Source organism: Euleptes europaea, chromosome 9 (genome assembly GCF_029931775.1).
Source record: "Euleptes europaea isolate rEulEur1 chromosome 9, rEulEur1.hap1, whole genome shotgun sequence".
Classification (NCBI taxonomy): domain Eukaryota; kingdom Metazoa; phylum Chordata; class Lepidosauria; order Squamata; family Sphaerodactylidae; genus Euleptes; species Euleptes europaea.
The window spans coordinates 10,249,108-10,269,975 of record NC_079320.1 but is presented as its reverse complement, the minus strand read 5'-3'; the positions used below and the strand labels follow the sequence as shown (position 1 = coordinate 10,269,975).

At 45.4% G+C, this 20,868-nt stretch overlaps 1 protein-coding gene across 1 annotated transcript in view; it reads left to right on the top strand.

Annotated features, from left to right (window-relative positions):
- Nucleotides 1-11,430: 11,430 nt before the first annotated feature.
- CCNI (cyclin I) overlaps nucleotides 11,431-20,868 on the top strand; it is a 28,486-nt gene continuing 19,048 nt past the window's right edge. Inside the window, exon 1 of the mRNA XM_056855147.1 lies at nucleotides 11,431-11,587. Coding sequence (XP_056711125.1) covers nucleotides 11,474-11,587 — 114 coding nt within the window. The 5' untranslated portion in view covers nucleotides 11,431-11,473. The remainder of the gene's footprint in view (nucleotides 11,588-20,868) is intronic.

The following is a 20,868-nucleotide window of genomic DNA, read 5'->3' as shown; positions in this document are numbered from 1 at the left end:
TGCTTGAAATGTTTAGCCTACAGAACTAACAGATTTTATTTTATTACTTTATTTATACCCCACCTTTCTCACTAATGGGGACCCAAAGTGCCTTACATAATTCTTTCCTCCATTTTTATCCTTACAACACCCCTGTGAGGTAGGTTAGGCTGTGAGCGTGTGAGACTGGCCCAAGGTCACCCAGCAAGCTTCCATGGCAAGAGTGGGGATTCAAACCCGGGTCTCCCGGATTCTAGTCTGATGCTCTAACCACGACACTACACTGGCTCTCAATAAGGAAGAACTCATTTGTTTAAAGATGGGAATGAATGCACACATTACTTCTGAGCTTTCCTCTGTTTTCAATCACTTAGCCTCCCCCCCCCCGTTAAAAAAAACTCTAAGAGAGACCTATGCCTGTTTATAACTCTGCACATTCTCATTTATGGTCCCAGTGGCTAACCAATACTGCATCCTTGTTAAAACTAAGACAACGTGGACCTGGTTCATAATCTTGTACTAATTTTGGCTGTTTTTCTCTCTCATGCTGAAGGGTGCTTGTTTTTTGGGGGGGAGGAATTGTACATTTTAATAGAAAAATTAAGTGCCCAGTTTGGGTAAAGTATCACAGTTGTTAACAGTAAAAGGACTATTGGAGCACCATTAAAAACGACAACATAGTGTGGACAAAAACCAACAAACCAACAAAGACACCCAGTTTGGATGCCAAAGGAGAGAAAGACCTTTTTCGGGAAGCGGCTACTTTTCTTTCTCCCCCTCCCTCCCAGCGCACGCTGCCTAATTTTGCCCATGGATATATGAAATGGGAGCCAGTCCAGAAGAAGGGTGGGTGGGCTTGTATTTTAAATTGGAATACTTTTCAAGGATCCAAGCAGAAAAAGTGGCTTGTAATCCCCCCCCCCGCCCCCATATCATTCTTGCAATAAAGCAGTAAACAGACTGGTGAATTTTAGGTTAGCATAAACCCCTCTGCTACTCTGGTATGTGCATGTCTTATAAGACGCTGGCTGTGCTTTCCAAGCCTGTTAACACAAACAAAAATGCATTCCTTTGACTCAAATCTCTGTTGGGGGCGGTGCGTGCGTGTGTATTAGGGTTGCCAACCTCCAAGTACTAGCTGGAGATATGCTAGTACAACTGATCTCCATCCGACATAGTTCAGTTCACCTGGAGAAAATGGCAGCTTTGGCAATTGGTCTCTATGGCATTGAAGTCCCTCCCCTCTCCAAACCCCGCCCTTCCCAGGCTCCACCCCAAAAACCTCCCGCCAGTGGCGAAGAGGGACCTGGCCACCCTAGTGTGTGTATATATATGTGTGTGTGTATACACACACACACTCACACACACAATATGGAAATGAGTTGCAATTTCTGTTCTGCTTGGCGAGCCGCCAGGGTGAATTTTTGGCACCGCAGAGGCCTTTGCTGCTCAGTCTGGAAAGTGCCCTCTTTAAGTGCTTGCGTATTTATGGCTCCTTCTCTCCTTTCTTTCCTCATACTGAAACAAATCTCACGTTCTCTGTCTCTTGCATTTGGCAGATGTCCAGCCCACCCACCCACCCCAGCAGTGGCACCATGATTAGCATTCCAGTTTAGGCAGGAGGAGACCTGAAATGGGTTTACGAAGGGGATTCCGGGAAAAGTGCCTGTAAGGACAGATAGATTCGAGTCCAGTAGCACTTTAGAGACCAGCGAGATTTTCAGGGTGTAAGCTTTAACGAATCGAAGCCCCTTTCTAACAAAGGGACCTTGGACTTTCGAAAGCTTACACCGTCAAAAATGTGTTGGTATCTAAGGTGCGATTGGACTCAAATCTGGCTGTTCTACTGCAGACCAACATGGCTCTACCCTCTGAAACTCCCTTTGGGCCATCTGCTGTGTTCTTCATGTTGTCAGAGAGAAACCTTACTGAAATCTTGCTAAGGATTTGGTCCCCTGTGTTGGGGGAAATACAAGCAGCTGGTCTTTGGATCAGCCTGTGTTCCAGAAGCTGATTTCTCCTAGCCTCAAGACCAGCAGAAGGGATTTTGGAGTCTGGGGTGAAACATTCAAACCCCACCCTTCCCCATCCCAGTCATTAATACATAGGGCAAAATCTGTGACCTTAGACAGATCATGAGAGGGAGGGCAGGAAGTTTTGCATCAGCATTTGGCTCTTCTGGCCCCTTCTTGCATGCCCAGGGTAGTGCCAATTGCCACTTTGGGGTCAGGAAGTAATGTTTCCTCCAGGCCAGATGGGCCATGGATCCTGGAGGGTGTATTTTTTTTGGGGGGGGCATCTTCTGGGCATGGAGTAGGGGTCACTGGGGTCGTGGGGGGAGGTAGTTGTGAATTTCCTGCACTGTGCAGGGGATTGGACTAGATGACTCTGGTGGTTCCTTCCAGCTCTACGATTGTATGATTCTAAAGGAGACAGTAGTAATTTCCTCCCGTTTTGCATGGTAGCATGCTTGGTGCATCTTCTCCCTCCCCCCCCCCCCCGGGCAAACTACAGGCTATTTCCCCTCTCCCTTTGTGTGAAATTAGGTGAACGTTAACAGGCCTGGACAAACCTTGAGCATTTAGCATTCGTTGGTTTACCCTGAACCAACCTCTTGAACAATTCTGTTTTATGCATTCTGTGGAATGATAAAAGCATGGGAGCCAGCCTGACCTCAACAGGCAAGCCAATCCCATCCCTGCATTTTCAGTTTTCATTGTACACATATATAAAAGCTATATTTTTAAAAAAGCTCTTTTGCTGGCAGAGATAAAAATTAAAAAAAAATGCCAGCAGTGTTCTACTCAGTTGCTCGGCAAGAATAAATCTGCCTCCAGCTTTCAGCATTTGCATCAACGAGAGATGACTGATCAGCACCTGGGGCAGAAGGTGCTTGTCTTTATTATAAAATTAAGTAGCATGTTTAATTATATAATAATGCTTAAGCACACTCGACTACTTGCATTTTAATTTTTTTGCTATTTTGCACTGACATGTTTTCCCCCTCTTCCCTCCCCTTTGCCTGAACTGTAACACCACCAGGCCTGCGTTCAGGTGTAATGAATGAAGTATGTGTTTGGGTGTGTGCAGAGGGTGTGCATTGTTTTGAACAGCAAGGAACATGTTGTGTGTAGGGTTTTCTGTTTTTGTTTTTGTTCCAAACCTGCGACTTTCGGTTTGAGATGGGAGCTTTGGGAATCGTGGGCTGCGTTTAGATGTTACGTTTGACTGGGGTTAAGGGCAGATGTGCATGAACCCTGTTTGCGCACAAACCTGATGTGAAGAACTGCAGTTAAAAACTAGCTCTAGTTACCTGCAATGTACAAATGCAGGTGTGTGGGTTAAGTGGCGTTAACCTTCCCTCAAATGAATTGGGATTCTGACAGTGTAGTTATTAAATGCTGACTTCAATAAACTTACAAGGACCTAACTTTGCTTGCCCAGGTTAGCCTGATCTCGTCAGAACTCAGAAGCTAAGCAGGGTTGGCCATGGTTAGTACTTAGATGGGAAACCACCAAGGAAGATCAGGATTGCTATGCAGAGGCATTATCTGACCTCCATTGTGTGTGTGTGTGTGTGTCTGTGTTAGGTGCCGTCAAGTCGCTTCCGACTCATGGCGACCCTATGAATCAGTGTCCTCCAAAATGTCCTGTCTTTGGCAGTCTTGCTCAGATCTTGCAAATTGAAAGCTGTGCTTTCCTTTATTGAGTCAATCCATCTCTTGTTGGGTCTTACTCTTTTTCTGCTGCCCTCAACTTTTCCTAGCATGATTGTCTTTTCCAGCGACCCTTGTCTTCTCATAATGTGACCAAAGTACGACAGCTTCAGTTTAGTCATTTTAGCTTCTAGGGTCAGTTCAGGCTTAATTTGATCTAGAACCCACTGATTTGTTTTTTTGGCAGTCCACAGTATCCATAACACTCCTCCAACACGACATTTCAAAGGAATCTACTTTCTTCCTCTCCGTTTTCTTCAATGTCCAGCTTTCACACCCATACATAGTAATAGGGAATACGATGGCTTGAATTAACTTAATCTTGGTGGCCAGTGACACATCCTTACAGTTAAAAACTGACCTCTATTACTTTTATGAAATTTCGATGGGCTTTTTCAAGAGCTTGTCTTAAGGTCTTTTCGTCGGCCTTGCTCAGTGGGAGATTCTAGCATTTGCCTTTGGAGTCTAGGTTGTGCCCCTGTAACTCTGATGTTGAGACAATTACCCTTATTTTATTGTATCGTGAATTTCATTGGGATGTCAGAAATAGGCTGATTTTGCCCTTGTTGACCAGAGTTTTTAGACATTCGGATGATTTTATTATTAAATATTTACTTGAGGATAAAGATGCCAACATTTCCTACATGGTGGCAAAGTTTTGTTACATTGCCACTAGAGTGTGGAGAGCTCTGGTTAGTGTATCGAAATTGTAATTCTGGCTCTGTATTTATCAATGTTAAGGATGTTTATCTGTTGGTCAAATGACCGTAAATAAACAAACCGCACTATGCAGAGTCAGGCAATGGCAAACCACCTCTGTTCGACTCTTGCCTTGAAAACTCGATGGGGTCGCCATAAATCGGATGCAACTTGATGGTACTTTCCACCAACAACAACTTAGCATGGGTTTGCACTGTAAATCCAGGCTTTGAATCTAGGCTTGGAGAGGAAAGAATGGACTGGAGTTCATTTTATTTCAGAGGGTCCCCGTGTTAGTCTGCAGTAGAACAGCTAGATTCAAGACCAGTAACACCTTAGAGACCGACAAGATTTTCGGGATATAAACTATCGACAGTGAAAGGCTCCCTTCCTCGTATGCGAGATTAATTTGTGTGCCCACATATGTCACAGATCACGGGTTGGTTTTTAGCTACAGTGTTCTGGGAGTGGGGAAGTTAATTGTGGCCAAAGTGTCTAATGCAGAACACTGGCTGCTGAGAATGGAGAAGAGTTTGCCTTATTCACATTTTAGGCATATGCCTAAAAATCTCTCTTTACAAATTTGAAAAAACGGTGGCTCAAGCAGTGTTGAGGGAGGGGCTGTGGCTCAGTTTGTAGAGCATCTGCTTGGCGTGCAGAAAGCCCCAGGTTCAATCCCCAGCATCTCCAGTTAAAGGGACTAGGCAGGTAGGCGATGTGAAAGACCCCTGCCTGAGACCCTGGAGATCTGCTGCCGGTCTGAGTAGACAATACTGACTTCGATGGACCAAGGGTCTGATTCAGTATAAGGCAGCTTCATATGTTCATGTGTTCAGCCCTTTTGGGGAGGGGCCGTGGCTCAGTGGTAGAGCATCTGCTTGGCATGCAGAAGGTCCCAGGTTCAACCCCCAGCCTCTCCAATTAAAGGGACCAGGCAAGTAGGTGATGTGAAAGACCCCCGCCTGAGACCCTGGAGAACTGCTGCCGGTCTGAGTAGACAATACTGACTTTGATGGACCAAGGGTCTGATTCAGTGTAAGGCAGCTTCATGTGTTCATGTGACATGCTGACGCTTTATTCAGCCAATTGCTGCCGGCTTAAACTACAGCAAGAACCAAGGCCTTTTGCATCATCCAAGGTGGAGACCCGCAGTGTGACGGGGGAATGCTTATCTTCCCCTTCCTTGAGTCACTTCATTTATTGCTTTTGCTTTCGCTTGCATCACTTCCTCTTCCCTCGGACAGAAAAAGGGAAACTCTCCAGATCGCTTCTGGCGTGGAGAAAAGGACAGCGCACAGATCAGAACAGCAAAGTCAACTGACTGTGAAAAAATGGGCAGCCCTGTGGGAATCTGTACCTAGTAGGTTAGGAAAGGAAGTATGGACCACTGCAGTGAACAGGAAGTGAAGGTGAGTGAACGGGAGCAGCTGCTGAAAGGACCGTCTGCTCTGACTGGCAGCCAGTCCTCCAGCACCTTATACAGAGGAGGGATTTCCCCCTCAATACCATCTACCTGAAATTTTGCTGGGGATATATATTTATTTATTTAGGGGGGGAAATTATATACCATCTCTCCAGGGATGTGTTTGAAAACAACAGAAAACAATCTGGGACAATATGCGTAAAACAGTCCTTGGGCCAGAAGCAGACCATAGAAACTGCTTTCGAAAAACGGAACCCCTTAATTAAAAGCTTAGGTAAAAAGGAAAGGTTTGGCCTGGCAGCTAACAGACTTTCAAAGGAGATGTCAGGTCAGCCCGAAGGAGGAAGGCGTTCCAAAGAACGGGCAGCTGTACTGAAAAAGCCTCATCTCTGGCTACTGCTCACCTCATTTTTAGGGCTGTTAAGCTTGGAAAGAGGGTGGATAAGGGGAGACATGATCTAGGTCTATAAAATTATGCGTGGTATGGAGAGGGTGGACAGGGAGAAGCCTTTCTCCCTCTCATAATACCAGAATGCGGGGTCATCTGATGAAGCTGGAGGGCGAGAGATTCAAAACAGATAAAAGGAAGTATTCCAACAACACATCATTCAATTGTGGAACTCCCTGCCCCAGGATGTGGTGATGGCTGCCAACTTGGAAGGCTTTAAAAGGGGAGTGAACATGTTCATGGAGGAGTGGGCTATTCATGGTTACTAGTCAAAATGGATACTAGTCATGATGCATACCTGTTCTCCCCAGGATCAGATGAGCATGCCTATTATATTAGGTACTGTGGAACACAGGCAATCCCTGACAATGTAGATAATGTGGATATATAAAATAAAACTAGTTGGCCCTGGTTAGTACTTGGATGGGAGACCACCAAGGAAGTCCAGGGTCCATTGCATATGCAGAAGCAGGCAATAGCAAACCACCTTTGATCTTCTCTTGCCTTGAAAACCCTACAGGGTGGGTCACCATGAGTCAGCTGTGACTTGATAGATTTTTAGGAAAGGGGCTGTGGCTCAATGGAAGAGCATCTGCTTGGCATGCAGAAGGTCCTAGGTTCAATCCCCGGCATCTCCAGTTAAAGGGACTAGGCAAGTCGGTAATGTGAAAGACATCTGCTTTAGACCCTGGAGAGCCGCTGCCGGTTTGAGTAGACAATACTGATTCAGCTTCATGTGTTCTTGTGTTGTCTGGGATTGGCTATTGGCTGAGAGTGAAGGGAGTTTTGATGGCATTTGGGTGCCAGTTTTCTTACATCTACAGTTCCGTCAACTCCCGGAGAATTCCCCTTGTGAACTTTCGCCCAGGCAAGAGCAGAACCAACCCGGGTGCTTTTTATGATGGAAAACAAATACTGAAAGTTGGGAAGTACCGTTCTTTTCTAAAGAGAGTTCATGCCTGCAAATGAACTGAAACAAACCCTCTTCCCTCTTTGGCCAGTCATGGAACTTGTTTCCCTTCCACCCTCCTTTCTTATTTGCAGTTTTACATCGGGCGCTTCCAAGTGTCCTTTTTAATGGCCAGCCTCAGCGTATTTTCCAGACCTTGCCTCTCAGAACTGCATAGTGCAGTGGCATTTATTAGAACACAGATAAGAGCCACAGGAGAATATTTCCATAGGTCTGTAGGTTTAAGTAACCCAGCTGGAGCCAGCGTGGTGTAGTGGTTAAGAGTGGTGGTTTGGAGCGATGTACTCTGATCTGGAGAACCAGGTTTGATTTCCCACTCCTCCACATGAGCGGCAGACTGTAATCTAGTGAACTGGGTTGGTTTCCCCACTCCACATGAAGCCAGCTGGGTGACCTTGGGCTAGTCACAGCTCTCTTAGAGCTCTTTCAGTGTCTGATGTGGGGAGGGGAAGGGAAGGTGATTGTAAGCCAGTTTGATTCTCCCTTAAGTGGTAGAGAAAGTCGGCATATAAAAACCAACTCTTCTTCTTCTGGACAAATGTTAAGTGGATATGGAGAAAGGGCAGAGGTCAGGATTGCTTTGTCTGGACCTGCCCTCTAGTCTCCATGCAGTTGAGGGTTTAGTCACGAAGGAGATTGAGCCTGGTCCATATTACTTGATAATGGAGTGTATGAGTGTTCCTTGGGATGTATACACATAGGCTGCTGCAGGAGACCAATGAACTTCCTTGTTTGGTTAAGGCCTGATGGACATGCTCTTCAAGACCCAGCCCTCATTACCCTGATCTGGCTGCCCCAGGCTAGCCTGATTTTGTCAGATCTCGGCAGCTAAGCAGGGTTGGCCCGAGTTAGTAATTGGATGGGAGACCACCAAGGAAGTCCAGGGTCGCTATGCAGAGCCAGGCAAACCACCTTGGTTAGTCTCTTTCCTTGAAAACCCTACGGGGTCACCATAAGTCAGCTACGACTTGAGGACACTTTCCACCACCAACCCTCATAAGAATAAGAAAAGCCGTGGTGGATCAGACCAAAGCCCATCAAGTCCAGCAGTGTGTTCACACAGTGGCCAACCAGGTGCCTGTAGGAAGCCCCCAAACAAGATGACTGCAGCAGCACCATCCTGCCTGTGTTCCACCGCACCTAATATAATAGGCATGCTCTTTTGATTCTGGAGAGAATAGGCACGCATCATGACTAGTAACCATTTTGACTAGTTGCCACCGATAGCCGCATTGTCCATAAGAAAGGCCATGCTGGATGAGACTAAGGCCCATCAAGTCCAGCAGTCTGTTCACACAGTGGCCAACCAGGTGCCTCTAGGAAGCCCACAAGCAAGACGACTGCAGCAGCAGCATCCTGCCCGTGTTCCACAGCACCTAATATAATGGGCATGCTTCTTGGATACTGGAGAAAATAGGTATGCATCATGACTAGTCTGCATTTAGACTAGAAGCCATGGATAGTCCTATCATTGCCTTGAGATTTTTAAAAATTGTGTCTGGAAGGTCATTTTCATTTTGCTCTGTGAATTTGGAATTTGCTGAGTTCAAAAATGCTTTCTGAGGGCTAATGGGTTAGTTTTCGTCTGACTTTTGAGCTGAGTTTTGGCTTGCCACCCCGACTTCAGCGGTACAGTATGTGCCTGTAAACAAGCGGCCACACTCTCTTGCCCCCAGTTTAAATCCAACAGGTGCACACAGACTGTACATACATCTCACAGTTGCAGACTTTGTCAACAGCTTGACCAGCAAGCTGGCCAAGGGCCTACAGATTGGGTTTCACATTTCGCAAGGAGGCACAGAGTTGTGCAGTGTTGAAATGCTTTCCCATGGACTTGGAGCCTGCGGGCTGGATTGTTTTTAACCAGAGTACTTATTACACTGGGAGAGGAGGTGTGTTTCTTCTCAATAACAGCAGCTGGTGAGAGGTGGGTAGGGGAGGTCCTTGTCTGCCTTCAGGCTTTTTTATTTTAAGAAAGGAGACCTGGCTTTAAAAAAATAAATACAAAATTTGAAGAACCACACATTTTAAATGGCATGCTAAAATAGACTAATGACAAGCCACATATTGGTCCCAAGCTTGCTTGCTTTCTTTCTTTCTTTCTTTCTTTCTTTCTTTCTTTCTTTCTTTCTTTCTTTCTTTCTTTCTTTCTTTCTTTCTTTCTTTCTTTCTTTCTTTCTTTCTTTCTTTCTTTCTTTCTTTCTTTCTTTCTCTCTCTCTCTCTCTCTCTCTCTCTCTCTCTCTCTCTCTCTTTCTCTTTCTTTCTTTCTTTCTTTCTTTCCTTTCTTTCTTTCTTTCTTTCTTTCTTTCTTTCTTTCTTTCTTTCTTTCTTTCTTTCTTTCTTTCTTTCTTTCTTTCTTTCTTTCTCTCTCTCTCTCTCTCTCTCTCTCTCTCTCTCTCTCTCTCTCTCTCTCTCTCTCTCTCTCTCTTTCTCTCTTTCTCTCTTTCTCTCTTTCTCTCTTTCTCCCTCCCCGCCCCAGAGTCTTTGTGGTGCAGTGGAGAATAGCAACTGCAGTCTCCCTGCCCCTTCAACATAGCATAAGTTGAATTTCCACATCTCTCTCCCACCCCCATGAATCCCAAATGTGTACATTGTGTAGCTTGCATTGTACCGGCTCTTTGTTGTTCCATTGTCTAGTTGGTGTGTCGAAGAATGTGATCTTTGCTCTATCTCAAGACTGCAGCATAGCATAGGAGAGGAACAGTAAGGGATAATCTCTTTTATGAAAGGTAGGATAAGTATTGGCCCAGGTTTCTTGGGCGTCTTTGGCTCCGTTCAGACATCATGCCACACCATAGTTAAGGAATCTTGACTAGGGGATTGGATCCAGCCAGCTTTTTCACTCAGGGCCAAACTATATAATGCATTTTTTTTGTGAGTCAGGTTCAGATTTCCCAGAGCCGACTTGATTTTCCTGCAGCTACACAACAGTTGAAGAGCAGGTCTTAACAAATTTTATTTGGCTGTAGGAGCCAGCCCAAAAATCTGGGGGCCAGACTCGTTTTCCAGTGTTCTGATTTTCGTATGCTAATTACCATTATTTTCTAATCCCTAACCTCTTCACAATTTCAGGTAATTTTGTTAAAGCTATGACAAAAATGTTATATATAAAGAAATATAGGATAGCCCTGGTTATCTTCGCTGCAACGAAAAGCTAACCCCTAACCCTTGCCCATCTTCTCCCTTATTTCTGATTATTTTTATTATTAATTAAATTTATAATCCACCCTCCCCAGCCAAGGCCGGGCTCAGGACGACTCCATAATAATTCCATTATTGCTTTAAAAGCTCCATTTAGTTGAATATTTGAGCCAGTATAGAAAGCAGCTGGTTAAGAAATGAATGTATCCACCACCATTGAATGATATAAGCAATACAGGAAGCCACGGCCCTCGATTCGCGAGACCTGAGTAAAGCTGTTAAGGTTAGGACGTTTTGGAGGTCATTAATTCATAGGGTTGCCACAAGTCAGAAGCGACTTGTCAGTACATAAACACACAACCCCTTTAGCCTTTAAAACCATATTGTATAGTTTGGCCTTTGGTCTCAGACAATTCCTCTCTTTATTGAAGCCACTTTATTATCCCTGCATTGCTTTTGTCCATTCAGGGCATGTAATCCCCCTCACAGACATTTCAGTGGACATCTTCCACCTTGAATGACTCTGCTAGGAGTTGAGCCTCTTGACAGAGACTAAACTCCTTATGGTATTGCTCTCCGCTTCACTGACACACACACAAACCCCCTCGGCCACGTTAAGGTGTGCATCCAAGAGGAGGCCTTCAGTTTGCAAGACCTGAGCCAGGCTGTTAATGATACGATGTTTTGGAGGTCATTAATGCATAGGGTCGCCATGAGTCAGAAGCGACTTGATGGTACTTCACACACACATGCATCTAATGTTGAACGATATCTCACGTGGTCTTTTAGCAAGGAAGCAAGTGTCCATTCCTTGCTTTTATTTCATAAGTGGTACCCGATACGGAAATGTGGGCGGTGGAAACCTGCTGTTCAAATCCTGTGAGGGTCTCTTGGTGTCCACAGACCTCACTATTTCTCAGTCCAATTTATCCCACAGGATTGTTGTCAAAAAATTCAAGGTTGCGTACCTTTGTGGGACTGAGTTCCTTCATTCTTTACTGTCTGTGCTTGGCAGGGCTGAACTGCTGACGTTTTCTTCTTTTGCTTTTTCAGGTAGCTGTATCCAGTTGGGTGGCAGGCAGACCCAAGGGGTACCATGAAGTTTTCAGGACCCCTGGAGAGCCAGAGGTTGTCTCTCCTCTTGGAGATGGCAATCTCTAGGGAAGCTCAGATGTGGAAAGTCCATGTGCCCAAAATTCAGCCCAATCAGGTAACGTTTCTTCACCTTTCTCCCCTCCATTGAAGTCATGCACCTTTTCCTACTCACAGGGACCGGCGTGCTGGATTGTACGTCATTGCTTAGCAAATAGCTAAAATCCATTCAGTACAAATCCCTGCCATTTATGTCAAGGTGGAACCTAGCCTTTTAATTCTCCAGAACGAGAAATGCTTTGTTTGTGGAATTTATGCTCCAAAGCCTAAGGAACAGACTGTGCCGTTCAGCCTACTGTGGTAAATCACTGATATTAAAAGCACGCCAGTTGCCACAACTTAATTCAGATCTGCCCTGTCACTCTTGTGTTGCTAAAATTGACATTTGATGGGTGGAAGCTGTTGTACTGTTCTTTCTGGAAATGCCTGAGGTGAGTTCATATATTAAAGGTCTAAGGGCTTGATTCACCAGGAAGTTTTCCTGTGCAAATCCTGTTGCAATGAATGGGAATGTGCTAGGTGGTGCTTTAATTTTCCTGTACGGGCACATCTTGACCTTGCTATGTATTGGCTTGTCACTTATGGTTAAAGTACAAACACAGTTAGCATTTATAAATTTGTGGAATGTTCCAAGGGCATTTGAATCGAATAAAAAAACGACAAGAGCTTTGTAAGGTAATCAGTGTCATACAGGCAGGGACCTGCGAGACTCACAAGAGAGAGAAATCACATCTGCTCCCCATGGCCTCCAATTTCTCCCTCCTAGCCACTTTCTTTCTACACCAGCATGGTATAGTGGTTTGGAGTGGTGGACTCTGACCTGGAGAACTGGGTTTGACCCCCCACTCCTCCACATGAGTGGTGGAGGCTAATCTGGTGAACTGAATTTGTTTCCCCACTCCTGCACATGAAGCCAGCTTGGTGACCTTGGGCTAGTCACAATCTCTCAGCCCCACCTACCTCACAGGGTGTCTGTGGTGGGGAGGGGAAGGGGATTGTAAGCCGGTTGGATTCTTCCTTAAGTGGTAGAGAACGTCGGCATATAAAAACCAACTCTTCTTCTTTCCCCACCCCTCTTTCTCTCCTTTTTCTGGGCCCTTCCATCACCACCGCTCATGCGGAGGACTGGGGAATCAAACCTGGTTCTCCAGATCAGACTCCACCACTCCAAACCACCACTCTTAACCACTACACCATGCTGGCTCTCATTTGGTCATTTGGTTTGGTGTTTGTACCTGGCCTGCTGCCATCCATAAAAAACGTGGGTGGGAATGTCTTTGGCTCCCATGGAGGTTCTATGCACAGCGTGCTTTAAAACCATGGAAACGGCCTTGTGAGCAGCTCCATAGAATTCATAGGGTCTTTCCTCATGGTTTCTGTGCAACATTAGCTCTGGGGCCAGCGTATTATCTTAGCTTAATTGAATCATTGCATCAGTTACTAACAGGTGGCAGAGGAATTTATTTTATTTAGGAAAGAGAGGAAGAGAGGCTGTGAATTTTGGCTGGTAGAATAAGGTAGAGAGCTTTGATTTGCACCGTTTCAGGTGGGTAGCCGTGTTGGTCTGCAGTAGAGCAAGATTCGAGTCCAGTAGCACCTTAAGGAGATTTGACTCTCAAAGGCGTACGTTTTGGAAATCTTGTTGGTCCTTAATGTGCTGCTGGACTCAAATCTTGCTCTTTATTTGCACAGAACTCTTTCTACACAATGCAGAGTTCTGTGCTGTGACTCATTGGTAGAGCACCTTCTTTAAGAACGTAAGAAAAGCCATGCTGGATGAGACCAAGGCCCATCAGGTCCAGCAGTCTGTTCACACAGGGGCCAACCAGGTGCCTCTAGGAAGCCCACAAGCAAGACGACTGCAGCAGCACCATCCTGCCTGTGTTTCACAGCATGCTCCTCTGATCCTGGAGAGAATAGTGATGGGCCTGCAGCTAGCAAGGATGGCCTCCAAGAGAGAAGGCAGGGATTCTTTTGTAGACTGAAGGAGAACCAGGTTTGCTACAATGCAGACAGTTTGTTGCTCCTCCAATGGGTATACCAGGCCTTAGCCTTGTAAAAACTGTTTGTGAGCTTATGATTTTTCTTGACTTATTCTCAAAGCAAAGCAAGGCCAATTTATTTTTGCTTGTTATTTTTAAATGGGCAGCTCCCCCTCCCCTATTCATGCAAGGTTTCTTGGTTCAAATGGAAGAGGTGCCAATACATGCCATGGTGGTTGTAAAAACTGAGGGACTAAGCTATGCGAAGCACTCTGCACTCTGGAAATATGCTCTGTAAGACAGCGGGTCTCAAAATAAAGCAGGTGCCTTGGGCTCATTGTGAAAGCAGGGAAACCAAGCTGCCCAAACATACTCAAGGGACTCAAGTATGCAAACAATTTGGCTGTGTACATTAAATGAAATGAAGAGGAGCCCCGTGGCGCAGAGTGGTAAGCTGCAGTATTGCAGTCCAAGCTCTGCTCATAACCTGAGTTCGATCCGGACAGAAGTCGGTTTCAGGTAGCCAGCTCAAGGTTGACTCAGCCTTCCATCCTTCCCAGGTCGGTAAAATGAGTACCCAGCTTACTGGGGGTAAAGGGAAGACGACTGGGGAAGGCACTGGCAAACCACCCCATAAACAAAGTGTGCCTAGTAAACGTCGGGATGTGACGTCACCCCATGGGTCAGTATTGATTCAGTGCTTGCACAGGGGGACTGTGTGTGTGTGTTAAGTGCTGTCAAGTCGCTTCCGACTCATGGCTGCCCTATGAATCAATGTCCTCCAAAATGTCCTATCTTTGACAGCCTTGCTCAGATCTTGCAAGTTGAGGGCTGTGGCTTCCTTTATAGAGTCAATCCATCTCTGGTTGGGTCTTCCTCTTTTCCTGCTGCCTTCAACTTTTCCTATCATGATTGTCTTCTCCAGTGACTCTTGTCTTCTGATAATGTGTCCAAAGTACAACAGCCTCAGTTTAGTCATTTTAGCTTCTAGGGACAGTTCAGGCTTGATTTGATCTATAACCTACTGCTTTGTTTTTTTTGGGCAGTCCACTGTATCCGTAACACTCTCCTCCAACACCCCATTTCAAAGGAATCTACTTTCTTCCTATCAGCTTTCTTCAATGTCCAGCTTTCACACCCATACATAGTAATAGGGAATACGATGGCATGAATTAACCTGATCTTGGTGGCCAATGACACATCCTTACACTTTTCAGGGGGACTACCTTTGCCTTAAATTAATTGAAAGGAAAAGTCCTTGTTGAGAACTGAGCATGCTCTAAGGGGCACAGAATATTCAGAGTCACTTAAAGGTTAAAACAGAGGGAGATAAGAAGCATGGCCTGCTCTAGGAGGCAAGTAAATTTGTGAACCTTTTGCCCACCCAGCAAAAATGTGCAGGGAAAAAATGATACAAAATAAATAGAAGCTAGATCAAGCCAGTTTTCATAATGTATGCAGGCTACGAGTCGGCCTTAATTATTGCAGAATTTAAGCCACCAAGATGCAAGATATTTTTTAAAAGGACTACGCTTGCTGCCGGCAGCACCGACCATGGGTGTTGGCTCACCCACTACAACAGGAGCAGGGCAGGAAGGAGCAACAGGTGAATCAACACTAATTGCTGGCACCACTGGTCAGATCTGAGTTGTGTAGCCCCTGCTGCAGGGAGAGCCAGCGTGGTGCAGTGGTTAAGAGCGGCAGACTCGAGAACCGGGTTCGATTCCCCACTCCTCCCCGTAAAGCCAGCTGGGTGATCTTGGGCTAGTCACACTCTCTCAGCCCCACCTACCTCACAGGGTGTCTGTTGTGAGGATAGGGGAAGAGAAGGCAATTGTAAGCCGCTTTGAGACTCCTTAAAGGTAGAGCAAAAGCGGGATATAAAAACCAACTCTTCTCCCTCTTCTTCACTCAGCCTGGCTCACCTCTGGGGCATTTTAACTTACCAATTCATTCCTGGACATAGGTACTGCTGTGCTTGGAGCAAATATAGTGTTTAAATGACATAAACTCCTAGGGTAATCAGTTAATTCATCTCTTCAGATAGCTACCCACAGGAAGATATGGTTGACTTATGAATAAAAACCTGGATGGCCCAGACTAGCAAGATCTCATCAGATCCCAGAAGCCAAGCAGGGTTGGTCCTGGTTAGTATTTGGATGGGAGATCGAGAAGGAAGTCCAGGGTAGCTCTAAATATGTCTTCCCTTGAAGCCCCTACAAGGTAACTGCAAGTCAGCCGCAACTTGACAGCACTTTCTACCATCATGAATGGGAAGAAATATCTCAGCAAGTAATGCTAAACCAAAATGACTTTGTGTCGACTGCAAAGTCCAGAGTCCCTTGTTATATATTTTATGTCTACACTGGCACGAAAATGAACTATGTTATATTACTACAATAAACCTCGGATTGTCAAACAATCAAAGACTATATATGATATCTCGGGTGACATTTGTGAGGCATTTTTACTTCCTAATTTCCAGCCGCTTGCCTACCTTTTAAAAATCCCAGGCCTTAATTTACAAATTCCAACCTGCTTAAAGCTGCTGACACTTTTAAAAAATAACCTTATAGTTAATATCAGGCCATTTACTAGTAATTGCAGCTTCTGAAGATCGAGGCTGAGACGACACCGTTTTAAAACTGAAAGAATTTCCTGGCCAATGGAAATACTGTTATAAAAATATCTGCAAACTGCTCCCAAATGCAAGATCCCAGAGGAGAATGTAGACAGACTCAACTCAGGGTTCTGCAAACAATGTCAAAATTCAGAGCAGGAGATTAAAAAAAAAAGCCAGAATAAGAAAGACCATTTGCACAACCAAAACTATGCAGCCAGAGTGGTGTAGTGGTTAAGAATGGTGGTTTGGAGCGGTACACTCAGATCTGGAGAACCGGGTTTGATTCCCCACTCCTCCACATGAGCAGTGGACTCTAATCTGGTGAACTGGGTTGGTTTCCCCACTCTGCATGAAGCCAGCTGGGTGACCTTGGGCTAGTCACAGCTCTCTTAGAGCTCTCTCAGCCTCACCTACCTCACAGGGTGTCTGTTGTGGGGAGGGGAATGGGAAGGGATTGTAAGCCGGTTTGATTCTGCCTTAAGTGGTGGAGGAAGTCGGCATATAAAAACCAACTTTTCTTCTTAACACTACCAATACCTGACAGGTTGATTAACAATCTACAATGGTTTGGCAACCCAAACACTGGTTGTTGCGAGTTCATTGTTAGGAAGTGACACACACACGAGGTCTCATAAAAAGTAATAAATATACACAGCAGCACCTTCACCCCCGATCAGGGTAGAATTTCTTCTCACTCTTTGAAGATAGTTTCACAGGGTAGCCAAGTTGGTTTGCAGTGGAACAGCTAGATTCGAGTCCAGGTAGCACCTCAGAGATCGACAAGGTTTTTGGGATATAAGCTTTCGAGACTCAGATGTGACGAAGGGAGTTTTGACTCTTGGGAGCTTATACCCCGAAAATCTTGTTGGTCTTATTTCCGTTGGCCAGGAAGTTCTTTCTGTTTTAAAACGGTGTCGTCTCAGACTTGATCTTCAGAAGCTGCAATTTCTGGTAAATGGCCTGATATGAAATACAACATTATTATTTTTTAAGTGCCAGCAGCTTTAAGTAGGTTGGAATTTGTAAATTAAGGTACTCGAATTTAGCTTTCTCTCTCCCCTTGAGCAGTGATGCTTCCTCTTTAGCTAAATTCATTCTCTCCTTTTTCTCTTATTTTCTTCTCTTGCTGATGGGCTATGTTGGGGAAGAGGCTGGGTGGTTGGGTTATATGGGGTTTGCTGTTGTAATATTTACTATCCCATGTAGAAAACAATAAAAATCTGAATGGGGGTGGGTGGTGGGTGGTGGGTGGGAGGAGCAGCCCATGTGACTGTTTTAGCATACTGGCATAAATCTTTGCATGGTTCACACTTGGATTCCTGGCAGCTCTTCACCTTTTATAACTTCCCTCTTTCTGTAAATCATCCCTAAGAAGCCCTTTAGTCCCACAACAGTCTTTGCTTGCCATTCTCTTAGAATCATAGAACCACAGAGTTGGAAGGGGCCATGTCTTTAATGGTCTTAAATGGGTTTTCAAAGGTCACATTTTAAATTTATTCCCATAAGCTAAGTTTTGGGCAGTTGGACTGATTTTTATTATTGTTTGTAATGCTAGTCAATGACCGTAATAAAGTTGATTGATTTATTGAGACTGTCTAGTCCAACCCCCTGCTTAATGCAGGATCAGCCTAGAGCATCCCTGACAAGTGTTTGTCCAGCCTCTGCTTGAAGACTGCCGGTGAGGGGGAGCTCACTCACCTCCCTAGGTAGCCGATTCCACTGTCGAATAACTATTACTGTAAAACTATTACTGTATATTTCCCCCCTAATCTCAGGGAGAAGACTAGGGTCGAATTCTTTACCCTTGCAGGCTAGCTATCCACAAAGAAAGATGTTTGTGTGTGTGATTCTGTCACGTGAACCCTACTTGCTATCTGAAATTATGCAGGCACGGAGCTGGGTCCTGCAAAAAAATCTCTGCCGACGAGAAGGGATTTCCATCAGTGTAGTGCAGTGGTTCCCAACCTTTTTTTGACCAGGGACCACTAGGACTTTTTTGTTCGGTGCAGGGACCCCAAGGTTCAAAATAAAAATTCAGAGAATTTGAAAATAAACTTTAATCATAACTGTTAGTTAAACATTAAACTTAGAATAATATTTGAATATATTTTTTATAATAGAGAACTTTTAATTGAAAATCAATGTGATTTTTGAGCTTGCATCCTTTTTACAAGCTGGGCAATTCTGGGGCTAATACTGTTGCTCAGAGCTACACGAATATCATCACTTGCTTCCAATCGATTTCTGGTCTTCTTAATTATAAGCAAAGCAGAAAACCTTGTTCGCATAAATAAGTTGTGGAGAAGAGCATAAGATATCGCAAGGCGAATCCCCGAACTGTAGGATATGAAATTGCTTTTTTACACCAGAACTCTTCAAGAGAAACTGATTCAAACTCATCCTTACAGTGCCTATCATTTTGGAATTCAGTGAGCTCTTCCTGGATTTCTTCTGCAACCTCTTCAACAGCAATACCAAAAGGATTGCAAATCAGCTTTTGGGTATCTTTTGATTCGGTCTGGTTATATTCCGGGAACTTTATAACTTTGTTTCGCGGACCTTAATTTAGTTCTCGCGGACCCCTGGGGGTCCACGGACCCCCGGTTGGGAACCAGTGGTGTAGTGAGACTTCCTCACTTCCCCTTCCTCCTGCTGCAGCTCAGAACTCCCCTGAAATCCCGCTTCTGGGGGACGGGCGACTCACTCCCCGGAGCATCGCAAGAAGGTAGTTGGAGGTCTGCAGTAGGACTGGGGAAATCAGTGAAAACCCCCTCCGTCAGCGGAAAAATCTGCTGGATCCAGCCCTCGGGTTTATCCGCTCCGTCAGAACTAGGCCATGGGCCTGCATCGCCTGTGTGTCGTCCTTTCTGCTGTTCAGGGGAGCTGGGCTGCCAATTGCCCGAGAGCCTTTTTGGCTTAAAAGTGGTACAGAAATTGGTTCTTGTAGGTTATCCGGGCTGTGTGACCGTGGTCTTGGTATTTTCTTTCCTGACGTTTCCCCCGCAGCTGTGGCAGGCATCTTCAGAGGAGTAACACTGAAGGACCGTGTTTCTCAGTGTCAAGTGTGTAGGAAGAGCAATATATAGCCAGAAAGGGGTTGAGCACATTACCTTTGATACTTTTTGCAGGACAATGGTTCAGCTCAAACCCAACCCCTTTCTGACTATATATTGCTCTTCCTACACACTTGACACTGAGAGACACTGTCCTTCAGTGTTCCTCCTCTGAAGATGCCTGCCACAGCTGCGGGCGAAACGTCAGGAAAGAAAATACCAAGACCACGGTCACACAGCCCGGATAACCTACAAGAACCAATGAACTGCGGTACAGAAACATTGCAAAGGGATAAGATGACCAGCGTCAGAGGCATTCTAGCTTGGTCAATCCTGTCGTGTCTGTGGCTTTCAGAGGCGGTGGTTGGTGATGAAACTCTGTACTATTGTTTGATCCCCCCCCCCAATGTATGCTCTATCTGGAGTCAAAGCCACCTGTCTCTTATGTTCTATCTGGTGTCAAAGCGTACTTGTTCTCTGAACGAGAGGTGCTCTTTTCAGTTATGTTGAGAAACAATGTGAAGTCTGTGTCTTTGCCAGGCAGCTTTGTTTTTTTCCTCTCCCGTCTTTCGTGTTTGTTTTGGAACTTTCCTGAAATTTGCGAAGCTGCAGGGCATTCTGTGGGCTCTACAAGCGTCTCTCCTGTACTTTTGGTAAAGGTGGATGAGGAAGAAGGAGAAGAAGAGTTGGGTTTTTATATGCCAGATTTCTCTACCACTTAAGGGAGAATCAAACCGGCTTACAATCGCCTTCCCCTCCCCTCCCCCACAACAGACACCCTGTGAGGTAGGTGGGGCTGAGAGAGCTCTTAGATGCCGGTGTGGTGTAGTGGTTTGGAGCGATGGAGTCTGATCTGGAGAACCGGGTTTGATTCCCCACTCCTCCACGTGAGCGGCGGAGGCTAATCTGGTGAACTGGGTTTGTTTCCCCACTCCTACACATGAAGCCAGCTGGGTGACCTTGGGCAAGTCACAGCTCTGTTAGAGCTCTCTGAGCCCCACCTATCTCACAGGGTGTCTGTTGTGGGGAGGGGGAGGGAAGGTGATTGTAAGCTGGTTTGAGCCTCCCTTAAGTGGTAGAGAAAGTCGGCATATAAAAACCAACTCTTCTTCCTCTAAGAGAGCTGTGACTAGCCCAAGGTCACCCAGCTGGCTTTGTGTGTAGGAGTGGGGAAACCAACCCGGTTCAACAGATTAGCCTCCGCTGCTCACATGGAGGAGTGGGGACTCGAACCCGGTTCTCCAGATCAGAGTCCACTGCTCCAAACCACCGCTCTTAACCACTACACCATGCTGGCTCTCAGCATGGTGTCATGAGCTTACACCATCTCAGAATGGTGTCTTGAGCTTACAGAATGTTTTTTTAAGCCGCAGAGCAACTATCTTGTTCCAAAAAATGTAGTTTATGATTTTCCCTGTTAACATTTACATTAGGTCTATTTTGAAAATAAATCCAACAAAAGTTGTCTAGCCATGCATACTTACTTCATTCATGTGTGGTGCAGCAGAGGCCTAAAGAGAAAAAGAATCGGCTGCATCCCAGTTTATGACAGCTTTCCTGCCTGATCGCCTGGAGGTAGTTCTGACTCTCCGTAGGCGACCAAGCATGTCCTTTCCACAAAGACTCGATTCTATACTGGAGAATGAATTTGTCTGACTGGGAACATCGTACTTTTTCCCAG